Source organism: Nerophis lumbriciformis, linkage group LG32, assembly GCF_033978685.3.
Source record: "Nerophis lumbriciformis linkage group LG32, RoL_Nlum_v2.1, whole genome shotgun sequence".
NCBI classification, from domain to species: domain Eukaryota; kingdom Metazoa; phylum Chordata; class Actinopteri; order Syngnathiformes; family Syngnathidae; genus Nerophis; species Nerophis lumbriciformis.
In genome coordinates this window covers 3348320-3365855 of record NC_084579.2, presented here as the reverse complement: position 1 = coordinate 3365855, position 17536 = coordinate 3348320, and the positions used below count along the sequence as shown (strand labels likewise).

Genomic DNA, 17536 nt, shown 5'->3' with positions numbered 1-17536 from the left:
TATATATATATATATATATATATATATTTATTTTTTTAATAATTTCTTTTGTTTTGTTTATTCATTTTCAAAAAAGTTATATATATATATATATATATATATATATATATATATATATACACACACACATATATATATATTTTTTTTTGTTTGTTTTTTTTTAATATTGTTTTTTTTGTTTTTTCATTTAAAAAAAAGAGTTATATATATATACATATATACTGTATATATATATATACAGTATATATATATGTATATATTCATCATTTTTAAAAATCGATTAAAACAAAACAAAAACAAATATTTTAAATAAATAATATATATACATATATATATATATATATAATTTAATTTATATATATATTTTTAAAATATTTTTTTGTTTTGTTTCAATCGATTTTAAAAAATGATGAAAATATATATATATATATATATATATATAATAAATGTGTTTTGTTTTAATCGATTCTTTAAAATGATGAATTGATTAAAACAAAACAAAAAATATATATTTAAAAAAATTATATATATTAGGGCTGCAACTAACGATTAATTTGATAATCGATTAATCTGTCGATTATTACTTCGATTAATCGATTAATAATCGGATAAAAGAGACAAACTACATTTCTATCCTTTCCAGTATTTTATTGGAAAAAAAAACCCAGCATACTGGCGCCATGTTCTTTCAACTTGCCAAATAAAACAAGGAAAATGTTACAAAAATGCACACTTTTGACACCCCTGCTATAGATAATAAAACATTAAATGTGATAAATCTATGGATAAAAAGCAGAGCCTGACGACGCATGCACGTTTATCGTAACTCTCTCGCTCTCTCTGTCTCTGCCCCTCCTTCACCAATGCTGCTGCGCGCACAATTTATTGTGTTTTTAACCTTCTTAACCCTGAACATATATTGAAAATACACGCAACCCTAACTCAAAATGCCGGACATTTGAGGCATTTAAGAAACTCCGCCAGACACCCCCGCAAAAGAGGACATGTCCGGTGAAAAGAGGACGTATGGTCAGGACCGAGCTCGGACGCTGCTAGCATGGGATAGACTGACCATACGTCTTCTTTTCACCGGACATGTCCTCTTTTGCGGAGCTGTCAGGGCGGAGTTTCTTAAATGCCTCAAATGTCCGGCATTTTGAGTATTGTTTACACAACGTGCAGTACGCTACTTAATATGTCCGTGTGGAAACTCGTTCGGTACACTTCCGCACCAAAACGAAACCCCCGGTTCGATACAAATACACGTACCGTTACACCCCTATTATTTTGATTATTGTTTCTCAACTGTTTGTAAATGTTGCAGTTTATAAATAAAGGTTAAAAAAAAAAAAAAAAAAAACTAGCCTCTGCGCATAGCATAGATCCAACGAATCGATGACTAAATTAATCGCCAACTATTTTTATAATCGATTTAATCGATTAGTTGTTGCAGCCCTTATATATATATATATATATATATATATATATATATATATATATATATATATATATATATATATATATATATATATATATATATATATATACATATACACACACAACACAAGCAATAAGTGTATAGGGAAGTTATGATGGACCTTAGATTGGTCAGATCTAGTCTGGATACTGTGAACGAGGTTTTGGCACCAGTCCTAGACGCTGTCCTAGATGTTGTCCTAGCTACTGTCCGAGACGCTGTCCTAGACATTGTCCTAGACGATGTCCTACATGTTGTCCTAGATGACGTTCTAGATGTCCTAGATATACAGAGATACAGTATGGAAAAGGAGATACAGTATAGAGGAGAAGATACAGTATGGAGAAACAGTATGGATGAGATACAGTATGGAGAAGGAGATACAGTATGGAGAAACAGTATGGATGAGATACAGTATGGAGAAGGAGACACAGTATAGAGGAGAAGATACAGTATGGAGAAGAAGATACAGTATGGAGAAACAGTATGGATGAGATACAGTATGGAGAAGAAGATACAGTAAGGAGAAGATAGAGTATGGAGAAGATACAGTATTGAGAAGGAGATACAATATGGAGAAGGAGATACAGTATTGAGAAGAAGCTACAGTATGGAGAAGATACAGTATGGAGGAGATACAGTATGGAAAAGGAGATACAGTATGGAAGAGATACAGTATGGAGCAGCAGATACAGTATGGAGAAGATACAGTATAGAAGAGATACAGTATGGAGAAGAAGATACAGTAAGGAGAAGATAGAGTATGGAGAAGATACAGTATAGAGGAGATACAGTATGGAGAAGAAGATTCAGTAAGGAGAAGATACAGTATAGAGGAGATACAGTATGGAGAAGAAGATTCCGTAAGGAGAAGATACAGTACAGAGGAGATACAGTATGGAGAAGAAGATTCAGTAAGGAGAAGATACAGTATAGAGGAGATACAGTATGGAGAAGAAGATACAGTAAGGAGAAGATACAGTATGGAGAAGATACAGTATTGAGAAGGAGATACAGTATAGAGAAGATACAGTATAGAGGAGATACAGTATGGAGAAGAAGATTCAGTAAGGAGAAGATACAATATAGAAGAGATACAGTATGGAGAAGAAGATTCAGTAAGGAGAAGATACAGTAGAGGAGATACAGTATGGAGAAGACGATACAGTATAGAGGAGATACAGTATGGAGAAGAAGATTCAGTAAGGAGAAGATACAGTATAGAGGAGATACAGTATGGAGAAGACGATACAGTAAGGAGAAGATACAGAATAGAGCAGATACAGTATGGAGAAGAAGATTCAGTAAGGAGAAGATACAGTATAGAGGAGATACAGTATGGAGAAGAAGATTCAGTAAGGAGAAGATACAATATAGAAGAGATACAGTATGGAGAAGAAGATTCAGTAAGGAGAAGATACAGTAGAGGAGATACAGTATGGAGAAGACGATAAAGTATAGAGGAGATACAGTATGGAGAAGAAGATTCAGTAAGGAGAAGATACAGTATAGAGGAGATACAGTATGGAAAAGAAGATTCAGTAAGGAGAAGATACAGTATAGAGGAGATACAGTATGGAGAAGAAGATTCAGTATAGAGGAGATACAGTATGGAGAAGATACAGTATGGAGAAGATACAGTATAGAGGAGATACAGTATGGAGAAGATACAGTATAGAGGAGATACAGTATGGAGAAGATACAGTATAGAGGAGATACAGTATGGAGAAGATACAGTATAGAGGAGATACAGTATGGAGAAGATACAGTATAGAGGAGATACAGTATGGAGAAGATACAGTATAGAGGAGATACAGTATGGAGAAGATACAGTATAGAGGAGATACAGTATAGAGGAGATACAGTATGTCAGAAACACGTGGCGAGTTCATCAATGAGAGCCTACAAGTCGACCCACTTCCTGCACGCTGTTGTCACTCGCGCCCTGCCTTTAAAGTTGTGTCATCAATCAGAAACATCAAGCAGCTAAAATGGGCCAAACATGGACAAGAGTGGAGAGAGTTTTGCATTTTTCCCATCATGCATTGCAGTGGATATAAAAGGGTGTCATTTTGAATTATGTATGCTGATTGGACTTTTTTTTTTATAATATCCACAAAGTTGAGTGAGCAGGTTGTGTTACGTGTGACCATGTGTGTTGACCTTTTGGCTTTTGCACCATGAGTGGGAAAGGTTTTTTTGATTGGGTCATATAAGTAAATGCTGTGCTAGGTACACTTCAAGGTACAATTCATGGCCATTGACTTAATTATACTCACATTTCCCATATTCGAAACAACTATCATATATTTACAAATAGTTTGCAAACACCAGGTTCTTTATTAAAGAACTTGTGACATCTCAAACTGAAGACGCCGGCGGGCTTCACTTGGCCCGGGAGCCGCTGAGCTAAAGAAACGTGGGAGAAGATGACAAGTTCCTGTGCGAGAGCAAACCCTGGACTGCTGATGCAGATAGAAGTCTTCCAGTGTTTTAGCAGGGATTTATCAGGATTAATCACATCTCCCCTCAGCAGGCTCCATGTGTGACCGTCTTTCAATGGTAAATACTTTGACTCCAAGTTCAAGTCCCGGATTAAAGCGTCTCTGGAAGTCGGCGCCAAGCAGCGGTTTGTTCCAACCCTGATGTTTGTTAGCCTCAAACGCTAGCGAGAAATCACGCAAACATTCAGGCGGTAATCGTCCTGTCCCTACCGGAGCCTTGACCACGGACTGATACCCATATTGATGCGATATCAGCAGGAATCATGCATACTAGCAGTGACGTGCGGTCACTAGAGGCGGGGCCTCACCTGCCATCATTGAAAGAAAAAAAATGTAAAAAGAAAAAAAATTAATTAAATTGTTATATGTATCCAGTGATTATACTATAAAGTTATTTTTCATTTAACTTCACCAGTTTTAGATTATTTTTATTCAAAATCGCTGAATTTTCACATTTGCCATTCAAAAAAATTTTCAAGGTAAAAAATTATTTTCAAATTGTTTTAATTGTTTAAAAATGTTTTTAAATTTAAATTATTTTTTTTATTTTTTTTTAAATTGTAAAAAAAAAAAAAAAAAAAAAAAAGAAATTTGTATTTTTTTTTAATTTTTTTAATTTTTTTTAATTTTTTTTAATTTTTTTTTAATTTTTTTAATTTTTTTTAATTTTTTTTAATTTTTTTTAATTTTTTTTAATTTTTTTTATTTTTTTTATTTTTAAAAAAAAAATATTTTTAATTAAAAAATTTTTAATTTTTTTTTAATTTTTTTTAATTTTTTTTAATTTTTTTTAATTTTTTTTAATTTTTTTTAATTTTTTTTAATTTTTTTTAATTTTTTAAAACAATTTTAAACAATTTAAAAAATATATATTTTTTTTAAACAATTTTAACAATTAACATTTTTTTTAGGGTTAGGGTTAGGGTTAGGGTTAAGATTAGGGTTAGGGTTAGGGTTAAGATTAGGGTTAGGGTTAGGGTAAAGGTTAAGATTAGGGTTAGGGTTAGGGTTTGGGTTAAGATTAGGGTTAGGGTTAGGGTTAGGGTAAAAAAGTTAAAAAAAAAGTAAAAAAAAAAGTTTAAAAAAAGTTAAAAAAAGGTTTAAAAAATGTTGAAAAATGTTTTAAAAAATTACAAATATTTAAAAAAAAATTACAAATATTTTAAAAAACTTTAAAAAATTAAAGAAAATATTAATTTTTTTTTAAAAATGTAAAAAATAAAAAATAAATTACAAAAATTTAAAAAAATTTAAAAAAACTTTTAAAAAAATTAAAAATTTAAAAAAAAAATGTTTTAAGTTAAAACATGATTTTCAACGTAAAAAATGATTTTCAAGGTAAAAAAAAAATTTCAAGGTAAAAATTTTTTTTCAAGGTTAAAAATAATGGTTTTGAACATTTTGAATATGAATATGACCCCTGCATGCTTTAATTTGTCAGTGTGTGGCCCTCAATGAACAAAGTTTGGACACCCCTATGTTAATTGACATCTGCTGCCTCCTTCTAGTCAGAGCTCACGCTGCCACCTGCACAAACGCAACAATCCTCAACCTGCAGGTCTTGCTGTGCTCAACTGAACGATATTCTTGTTTCAAGGTTAAAAATGATTTTCAAGGTAAACAAATTATTTTCAAGGTAAAAAAAATGATTGTCATTTAGTCCTTAAATACAATAGTGAACATGCTAGACAACTTGTCTTTTAGTAGTAAGTAAACAAACAAAGACTCCTAATTAGTTTGCTGACATACGCAGTAACATATTGTGTCATTTATACACCTGTTATTTTGTAAACATGATAGAGGACAAACTGTAAAAATGTATTATTAATCCACTTGTTCATTTACTGTTAATATCTTTTTTAACATGTTCTATCTACACTTCTGTTAAAATGTAATAATCACTCATTCTTCTCTTCTTTGATACTTCACATTAGTTTTGGATGATACCACAAATCTAGGTATCGATGCGATACCAAGTAGTTACAGTATCATACATTGGTCATATTCAAAGTCCTCATGTGTCCAGAGACGTATTTACTGAGTTTATAAACATAACATGAATTTTAAAAAGGACAAAAGATTTTGTGACGATAAAAAATATCGATGTAATCATGGTAGCATCGGCTAGATACGCTCTTGTACTTGGTATCATTACAGTGGATGTCAGGTGTAGATCCACCCATGGCGTTTGTTTACATTTTGATGGCGGTGAGCTATTCTATCCTCCTACGGTGTGTAGTGAAGCATGTTTAGCTATTCCTGGTCCTCCAGTGGAATAAAAAATGCCACTCTCCCAGTTAGGAGGTTACTGCTCCGAGCGCCCCCACTACCACGGGTGACGGGTCACATAGAGGAGCCACCTCCTCTATGTGACGGTGGTACATGCCATGTAGGAGCTTGTCCATCCAGGTTGTCTCCTCCTCCTCCTCTGCACTCTCATCAGGGTTCTGCTGCCTGAGACATTCACTTAGCAGCCATTTTTCACATGTATTCTTCAATTTTGGATCTTTCATCCTGGACTGTAGCCTTGAGGCTCACTAGCTAACTCACTAACATATATATATATATATATATATATATATATATATATATATATATATATATATATATATATATATATATATATATATACGTATATATATATATACATATATATATATATATATATATATATATGAATATATATATATATATATATATATATATATATATATATATATATATGAATATACATATATATATACATATATATATGAATATATATATATATATATATATATATATACATATACATATATATATATACATACATACATACATACATACATACATACATATATATATATATGAATATAAAAATACCTATACATATATACATACACACATATATATACACACGCAAATAAATATATAAATACCTATACATATATACATACTTATACATACATATATATATACATACTTATAAACATACATATAACATATATATATATATATATATATATATATATATATATATATATATATATATATATACATACATACATACATACATACATACGTGAATATATATATATATATATATATATATATATATTCACGTATGTATGTATATATATATATATATATATATATATATATATATATATATATATATATATATATATATATATATATATACTAGAATAACAAAGCATAATTTCACAAATAATACTAAAAGTATGCATGAACCTCACTGGCCACTTGATTAGGTACAAAGTTAAAAGTTAAAAAGTTAAAGTACCAATGATTGTCACACACTCCTTAAAGAGACAATGCTGCACATTTATGTTTATGTATATGTTCATGACGTGTTTATGTTCATGTTTATGTTTATGTTCATGACGTCTGTGACAGCGCATTTATGTTTATGTTTATGTTCATGTCTATGTTTATGTTCATGACGTGTGTGACAGCACATTTATGTTTATGTTCATGACGTGTGTGACAGCACATTTATGTTTACGGTATGTTCATGTTTATGTTCATGTTTATGATCATGTTCATGACGTGTGTGACAGCACATATATGTTTATGTTCATGTTTATGTTCATGACGTGTGTGACAGCACATTTATGTTTATGTTCATGACGTGTGTGACAGCACATTTATGTTTATGTTCATGACGTGTGTGACAGCACATTTATGTTTATGTTCATGTTCATGACGTGTGTGACAGCACATTTATGTTTATGTTCATGACGTGTGTGACAGCACATTTATGTTCATGTTCATGACGTGTGTGACAGGACATTTATGTTTATGTTCATGTTCATGACGTGTGTGACAGCACATTTATGTTTATGTTCATGACGTGTGTGACAGCACATTTATGTTCATGTTCATGACGTGTGTGACAGCACATTTATGTTTATGTTCATGACGTGTGTGACAGCACATTTATGTTTATGTTCATGTTCATAACGTGTGTGACAGCACATTTATGTTTATGTTCATGACGTGTGTGACAGCACATTTATGTTCATGTTCATGACGTGTGTGACAGCACATTTATGTTTATGTTCATGACGTGTGTGACAGCACATTTATGTTTATGTTCATGTTCATGACGTGTGTGACAGCACGTTTATGTTTATGTTCATGACGTGTGTGACAGCACATTTATGTTTATGTTCATGACGTGTGTGACAGCACATTTATGTTTATGTTCATGACGTGTGTGACAGCACATTTATGTTTATGTTCATGACGTGTGTGACAGCACATTTATGTTTATGTTCATGACGTGTGTGACAGCACATTTATGTTTATGTTCATGACGTGTGTGACAGCACATTTATGTTTATGTTCATGTTCATGACGTGTGTGACAGCACATTTATGTTCATGACGTGTGTGACAGCACATTTATGTTTATGTTCATGACGTGTGTGACAGCACATTTATGTTTATGTTCATGACGTGTGTGACAGCACATTTATGTTTACGGTATGTTCATGTTTATGTTCATGTTTATGTTCATGTTTATGATCATGTTCATGACGTGTGTGACAGCACATATATGTTTATGTTCATGTTTATGTTCATGACGTGTGTGACAGCACATTTATGTTTATGTTCATGACGTGTGTGACAGCACATTTATGTTTATGTTCATGTTCATGACGTGTGTGACAGCACATTTATGTTTATGTTCATGACGTGTGTGACAGCACATTTATGTTCATGTTCATGACGTGTGTGACAGGACATTTATGTTTATGTTCATGACGTGTGTGACAGGACATTTATGTTTATGTTCATGACGTGTGTGACAGCACATTTATGTTCATGTTCATGACGTGTGTGACAGCACATTTATGTTTATGTTCATGACGTGTGTGACAGCACATTTATGTTCATGTTCATGACGTGTGTGACAGCACATTTATGTTCATGTTCATGACGTGTGTGACAGGACATTTATGTTTATGTTCATGACGTGTGTGACAGCACATTTATGTTTATGTTCATGACGTGTGTGACAGCACATTTATGTTTATGTTCATGACGTGTGTGACAGCACATTTATGTTTATGTTCATGACGTGTGTGACAGCACATTTATGTTTATGTTCATGACGTGTGTGACAGCACATTTATGTTTATGTTCATGACGTGTGTGACAGCACATTTATGTTTATGTTCATGACGTGTGTGACAGCACATTTATGTTTATGTTCATGACGTGTGTGACAGCACATTTATGTTTATGTTCATGACGTGTGTGACAGCACATTTATGTTTATGTTCATGTTCATGACGTGTGTGACAGCACATTTATGTTTATGTTCATGACGTGTGTGACAGCACATTTATGTTCATGTTCATGACGTGTGTGACAGGACATTTATGTTTATGTTCATGTTCATGACGTGTGTGACAGCACATTTATGTTTATGTTCATGTTCATGACGTGTGTGACAGCACATTTATGTTTATGTTCATGTTCATAACGTGTGTGACAGCACATTTATGTTTATGTTCATGACGTGTGTGACAGCACATTTACATTCATGTTCATGACGTGTGTGACAGCACATTTATGTTTATGTTCATGACGTGTGTGACAGCACATTTATGTTTATGTTCATGACGTGTGTGACAGCACATTTATGTTTATGTTCATGACGTGTGTGACAGCACATTTATGTTTATGTTCATGTGTGTGACAGCACATTTATGTTTATGTTCATGTTCATGACGTGTGTGACAGCACGTTTATGTTTATGTTCATGTTCATAACGTGTGTGACAGCACATTTATGTTTATGTTCATGACGTGTGTGACAGCACATTTATGTTCATGTTCATGACGTGTGTGACAGCACATTTATGTTTATGTTCATGACGTGTGTGACAGCACATTTATGTTTATGTTCATGACGTGTGTGACAGCGTATTTATGTTTATGTTTATAACGTGTGTGACAGCACATTTATGTTTATGTTCATGACGTGTGTGACAGCACATTTATGTTTATGTTCATGACGTGTGTGACAGCACATTTATGTTCATGTTCATGACGTGTGTGACAGCACATTTATGTTTATGTTCATGACGTGTGTGACAGCACATTTATGTTTATGTTCATGACGTGTGTGACAGCACATATATGTTTATGTTCATGTTTATGTTCATGACGTGTGTGACAGCACATTTATGTTTATGTTCATGACGTGTGTGACAGCACATTTATGTTTATGTTCATGACGTGTGTGACAGCACATTTATGTTTATGTTCATGACGTGTGTGACAGCACATTTATGTTTATGTTCATGACGTGTGTGACAGCACATTTATGTTTATGTTCATGTTCATGACGTGTGTGACAGCACATTTATGTTTATGTTCATGACGTGTGTGACAGCACATTTATGTTCATGTTCATGACGTGTGTGACAGGACATTTATGTTTATGTTCATGTTCATGACGTGTGTGACAGCACATTTATGTTTATGTTCATGTTCATGACGTGTGTGACAGCACATTTATGTTTATGTTCATGACGTGTGTGACAGCACATTTATGTTTATGTTCATGTTCATAACGTGTGTGACAGCACATTTATGTTTATGTTCATGACGTGTGTGACAGCACATTTATGTTCATGTTCATGTTCATGACGTGTGTGACAGCACATTTATGTTTATGTTCATGACGTGTGTGACAGCACATTTATGTTTATGTTCATGACGTGTGTGACAGCACATTTATGTTTATGTTCATGACGTGTGTGACAGCACATTTATGTTTATGTTCATGACGTGTGTGACAGCACATTTATGTTTATGTTCATGACGTGTGTGACAGCACATTTATGTTTATGTTCATGACGTGTGTGACAGCACATTTATGTTTATGTTCATGACGTGTGTGACAGCACATTTATGTTTATGTTCATGACGTGTGTGACAGCACATTTATGTTTATGTTCATGACGTGTGTGACAGCACATTTATGTTTATGTTCATGACGTGTGTGACAGCACGTTTATGTTTATGTTCATGACGTGTGTGACAGCACATTTATGTTTATGTTCATGACGTGTGTGACAGCACATTTATGTTTATGTTCATGTTCATAACGTGTGTGACAGCACATTTATGTTTATGTTCATGACGTGTGTGACAGCACATTTATGTTCATGTTCATGTTCATGACGTGTGTGACAGCACATTTATGTTTATGTTCATGACGTGTGTGACAGCACATTTATGTTTATGTTCATGACGTGTGTGACAGCACATTTATGTTTATGTTCATGACGTGTGTGACAGCACATTTATGTTTATGTTCATGACGTGTGTGACAGCACATTTATGTTTATGTTCATGACGTGTGTGACAGCACATTTATGTTTATGTTCATGACGTGTGTGACAGCACATTTATGTTTATGTTCATGACGTGTGTGACAGCACATTTATGTTTATGTTCATGACGTGTGTGACAGCACATTTATGTTTATGTTCATGACGTGTGTGACAGCACATTTATGTTTATGTTCATGACGTGTGTGACAGCACGTTTATGTTTATGTTCATGACGTGTGTGACAGCACATTTATGTTTATGTTCATGACGTGTGTGACAGCACATTTATGTTTATGTTCATGACGTGTGTGACAGCACGTTTATGTTCATGAGGTGTGTGACAGCGCAGGTGTAACTATTAAAGGTGATGCACCTGTCAATCAATACGTGACCGCCATGCTAGTGTGACACCCCGCCCCCCTCCCTCCCTCCCTCCCTCCCTCACTGCAGGGGGGCGCCCGCAGCTCCACGGGCATCACGTCCGCGCCTCGCGCGTGCCCGCCTCCCCGCCATCATCAATGATGCCGCCGTGCGACACGAGAAGGACACGAGGCGGCGTCTCACCTGCCCACGGTCTGGTTGGCGAGCTGTCTCATGCGGTTGAACTGCTTCTTCATCGTGTCTTCTTCTGCGCCACGCAGCGGCTCTCGCGGCCGATGGACGCCCTTACACGCCGCGCACGGACACTTCCAGGCGGCCGGCGAACGTTAATCCTCCCTTCATGGCGACGTGTGTCCGGTCTGCCGCCCCGCTCCGCTGCTCCGGGGGTGCGGATGGACCGAGTGTGTGTCTCTCGGTCGGCGGGAGGACTGACAGCTCGCTGGAGACCAGACGCGGTCCCCGCGGTGCATTGTGGGAAGTGGAGTTCAGGGCGCGTCGTACTTTACGCATTCAAAAATGCTCCGAATGTCTTCCTGCTCAACACACACAATATGTACAACTTCAAGTAGACTTTTGAAGGAACAACAACAATAATATTTGTGTCTTTATCACCACGAAAGCTGTTTCTCACACTGAATTTATTTTACTGAATCATTTTGCAAAGTGTTTTTTTTTTTTTTTTTTTACAACTGACAATTTCAGTGAGTAAAAACGTGTTAAAATTTAAAATAAAACACTGTTTTAAAATTCAGTGTGTAAAAATTCAGCGTAAAATAAATCCAGTCCAGAAATATTTGTCGCTTCAAAACTGAAGACCGACATCTGGAAGTTAATTTGTGTCTTCATCACGTAAACCTTTTTTTTTTTACACTGACTTCACATAACCGATTTTTTTGCGTTTGAGTCTTGTGAAGTCCATCCATCCATCCATCTTCTTCCGCTCATCCGAGGTCGGGTCGCGGGGGCAGCAGCCTAAGCAGGGAAGCCCAGACTTCCCTCTCCCCAGCCACTTCGTCCAGCTCCTCCCGGGGGATCCCGAGGCGTTCCCAGGCCAGCCGGGAGACATAGTCTTCCCAACGTGTCCTGGGTCTTCCTCGTGGCCTCCTACCGGTCGGACGTGCCCTAAACACCTCCTTAGGGAGGCGCTCGGGTGGCATCCTGACCAGATGCCCGAACCACCTCATCTGGCTCCTCTCGATGTGGAGGAGCAGCGGTTTTACTTTGAGCTCCCCCCGGATGACAGAGCTTCTCACCCTATCTCTAAGGGAGAGCCCCGCCACCCGGCGGAGAAAACTCATTTCGGCCGCTTGTACCCGTGATCTTGTCCTTTCGGTCATAACCCAAAGCTCATGACCATAGGTGAGGATGGGAACGTAGATCGACCGGTAAATTGAGAGCTTTGCCTTCCGGCTCAGCTCCTTCTTCACCACAACGGATCGATACAGCGTCCGCATTACTGAAGACGCCGCACCGATCCGCCTGTCGATCTCACGATCCACTCTTCCCTCACTCGTGAACAAGACTCCGAGGTACTTGAACTCCTCCACTTGGGGCAAGATCTCCTCCCCAACCCGGAGATGGCACTCCACCCTTTTCCGGGCGAGAACCATGGACTCGGACTTGGAGGTGCTGATTCTCATCCCAGTCGCTTCACACTCGGCTGCGAACCGATCCAGTGAGAGCTGAAGATCCTGGCCAGATGAAGCCATCAGGACCAAATCATCTGCAAAAAGCAGAGACCTAATCCTGCAGCCACCAAACCGGATCCCCTCAACGCCTTGACTGCGCCTAGAAATTCGGTCCATAAAAGTTATGAACAGAATGGGTGACAAAGGGCAGCCTTGGCGGAGTCCAACCCTCACTGGAAACGTGTCCGACTTACTGCCGGCAATGCGGACCAAGCTCTGACACTGATCATACAGGGAGCGGACCGCCACAATCAGACAGTCCGAAACCCCATACTCTCTGAGCACTCCCCACAGGACTTCCCGAGGGACACGGTCGAATGCCTTCTCCAAGTCCACAAAGCACATGTAGACTGGTTGGGCAAACTCCCATGCACCCTCAAGGACCCTGCCGAGAGTATAGAGCTGGTCCACAGTTCCACGACCAGGACGAAAACCACACTGTTCCTCCTGAATCCGAGGTTCGACTATCCGGCGTAGCCTCCTCTCCAGTACACCTGAATAGACCTTACCGGGAAGGCTGAGGAGTGTGATCCCACGATAGTTAGAACACACCCTCCGGTTCCCCTTTTTAAAGAGAGGAACCACCACCCCGGTCTGCCAATCCAGTCTTGTGAAGTGATTTTTTTTTTTTTTTTTACCTACATTTATACTGACACTTGTTTTTTCATAATTTAATTTAATTTACCGGAAGTGTATGGCGGTTCTTTTGTGTCTTTATTACACTAAACATTTTTTGACTCTAAATTTGAACGTAATTTTTTTGCATTTGAATTGTGCAAAGTGATTTTGTTTTACATTAAATTATGCTGAACATTTCAGTGAGTAAAAATTAAATTAAGTAAACATCCATCCATCCATCCATTTTCTACCGCTTGTCCCTTTTGGGGTCGCGGTGGGTGCTGGAGCCTATCTCAGCTGCATTTGGGCGGAAGGCGGGGTACACCCTGGACAAGTCTCCATCTCATCGCAGGGCCAACACAGATAGACAGACAACATTCACACACTAGGGACCATTTAGTGTTGCCAATCAACCTATCCCCAGGTGCATGTCTTTGGAGGTGGGAGGAAGCCGGAGTACCCGGATGGAAACCACGCAGTCACGTGGAGAACATGCAAACTCCACACAGAAAGATCCCGAGCCCGGGATTGAACTCAGGACTACTCAGGACCTTTGTATTGTGAGGCACATGCACTAACACACTGTTTTAAAATTCACCATAAAAAAAATTAAGTGCAGAAATATTTGTTGCTTCAAAACTGAAGATCGACTTAATTTGTGTCTCCATCACGTAAACTTTTATTTTTTTCCGACACTGAATTTATATAATTTTTGCGTTTGAGTCTTGTGAAATTATTAATTTTTTTTTGCATAAATTTATACCAACACTTTTTTTTTTTTTTCATAATTTCATTTAATTTACCGGAAGTGTATGGCGGTTCGTTTGTGTTTTTATTACATAAAACATTTTTTGACTCTGAATTTGAACGTAAGTTTTTAGCATTTGAATTGTGCAAAGTGATTTTGTTTTACATTAAATTATGCTGAACATTTCAGTGAGTAAAAATGTGTGTGTTGAAATCAAATTAAGTAAACACTGTTTTAAAATTGAGCGTAAAAAAAATTCAGTGCAGAAATATTTGTTTTTCAAAACTGAAGACCGACTTAATTTGTGTCTCCATCACGTAAACTTTTTTTTTTCCTACACTGAATTTTTATAATTTTTGCGTTTGAGTCTTGTGAAGTGATTTTTTATTTTATTTTTTTGCATAAATTTATACTGACACTTATTTTTTCATAATTTAATGTAATTTACCGGAAGTGTGTGGCAGTTCATTTGTGTCTTTATTTCACAAGTTGGTTTTTTTGACAGTGAATTTTTTTGCATTAGAATTTTGTAAAGTGATTTTTTTTTTACATTAAATTATGCTGACAATTTCAGTGAAAAAAAATGAATTTCAGTTTGTTAAAATTCTGTGTAAAAAAATTCACAGCAGAAATATTTGTTGCTTCAAAACTGAAGACCGACTTCGGAAGTTAATTTGTGTCTTCATTACGTAAACTTTTTTTTGACACTGAATTTATGTAACTGAATTTTTTTGTGTTTGAATCTTGTGAGTTAATGTTTTTTACGTAAAATAATGCTGGCAATTTTATCAAATCTTTGTTTTATTTATTTCATAATTTCATTTCATTTACTGGAAGTGTATGGTGGTTAATTTGTGTCTATTACGTAAGGGGTTTTTTTTGACACTGAATTTGTGTAACTGAATTTTTTAGCATTTGAATTTTCTAAAGTGAATTTTTTTTTTACACTATGCTGACAATTCAATTTAATTTCCATTGAATTTTATAATTGGATTCTATTCAATTTTATAATTTCAAAAAAATTTGCCAGAAGTGTATGGAGGTTAATTTGTGTCTTTATTACATAAGCCTTTTTTTTGACACTGAATTCATATAACAGAATTTTTTGCGTTTTAATATTGTGAAGTGATTTTTTTTTATTTACTTCAAATTATGCTGACAATTTCATAACATTTTCATTTGATTGAATGTCATAATTTCATGTAATTATATAAGTAATTTTTCACACTGAATTTTAAAACATTGTGTTTTAACAAAGTGAATTTCTAAACACACTATTTTTTACACACATTTTCATAAAATTATCAGCATAATTTGATTGAATTTGGGAGTAAAATGTGTGTTCAGTTTGTTGAAATACAATGTTTGAAAATTCACTGTATAAAAATTAAGTGTAAAAATTCAGTCTAAAAAAAAATCAGTTCGTGTTGCTTAAAACACACTTCCGGTAAATTAAATTAAGTTAAGTAAAAGTTAAAGTACCCATGATTGTCACACACACAATCGGTGTGGCGAAATTACTCTCTGCATTTTTGACCCATCACCCTTGATCACACCCTGGGAGGTGAGGGGAGCAGTGAGCAGCAGTGGTGGAGGTGAAATTATGAAATTAAATGAAATGCAATGAAATTTGATGTAAAAAAAAAAAAAAAAAAACAATCTCCAAAAAGAGCTTTCATAACACAGACACATATTACTCCCACAATTGCCAACCTTGAGACCTCCGATTTCGGGAGGTGGGGGGTGGGGGTGGGGGGCGTGGTTGGGGGTGGGAATGGGGCGTGGTTCTGGGCGGGGGCGTGGTTAAGAGGGGAGGTGTATATTGACATACATACATGTATATATATATATATATATATATATATATATATATATATATATATATATATATATATATCTACATCCTGAAAATATGCAAACAAAACTGTGTTTAGATCATTGATACTTCAAACTTGCATAAATAAATCTTAAGGATATAATATAACTTGGCTTCTGAGAGCTTCAAAATGTAATGAATAAAATGCTAAAGTTGTTGATAAACAAGCAATTATTTTAATAATTAAATATGGTCATTTTAAATGAATTATTATGATAATTTAAAATTCATTGTTTCATATATGTTTATTTTAATGTATAATTCTATAGCTGGATGTAATAAGGAGTCAGAAAAAATACAAATAAAAACACAATTAATTTTGATTTTTTTTTTTTAGCAAAATATAGTAAAAATGTATTTAGTTTTTTTTTGTAATTAATAAATATATTTATTTTTAGGTAAGATAAACATAATAATACAATGTATCTCTAGTCTGGATGATTTAGTTCTTGTCACCCTGTTGTCCTCCTGTCATAAAAAAAAAGGCTGTCCTCACTCAGGTCCGCATGGAGCTGGAGGGGGCGTGGCCTCCAGCTCCGGCTGAAAATCGGGAGATTTTCGGGAGAATATTTGTCCCGGGAGGTTTTCGGGAGAGGCGCTGAATTTCGGGAGTCTCCCTGAAAATTCGGGAGGGTTGGCAAGTATGATTACTCCATACACTGCAGCCATTTTAGATTTCTGCACTGATTTTTTTTTTTTTTTACATTAATTTTGTATACACTGTATTTTGAACACAACTTTTGCTCACACAGTTTTCCCCATGAAATTATCAGCATAATTCGATGCAAAAAAAAATCAGTTACATCAATTCAGTGTCCAGAAAAAGACACAAATGAACCTCCATCGTAAGGAAATATGTCCAATGCAGTTGCAGGCAACATCCTGTGAGCG

At 35.5% G+C, this 17536-nt stretch overlaps 1 protein-coding gene across 5 annotated transcripts in view; it reads right to left on the bottom strand.

The window, feature by feature from the left end:
• Positions 1–12138, bottom strand: part of LOC133575017 (rho GTPase-activating protein 44-like) — a 69468-nt gene extending 57330 nt beyond the window's left edge. For all 5 annotated transcript variants that reach the window (XM_061927469.2, XM_061927471.2, XM_061927472.2 and 2 more), the window contains exon 1: positions 11899–12138. In XM_061927469.2, the coding sequence (XP_061783453.1) occupies positions 11899–11951 (53 nt within the window). In that variant the 5' untranslated portion in view covers positions 11952–12138. The remainder of the gene's footprint in view (positions 1–11898) is intronic.
• Between the last annotated feature and the right edge of the window lie 5398 nt (positions 12139–17536).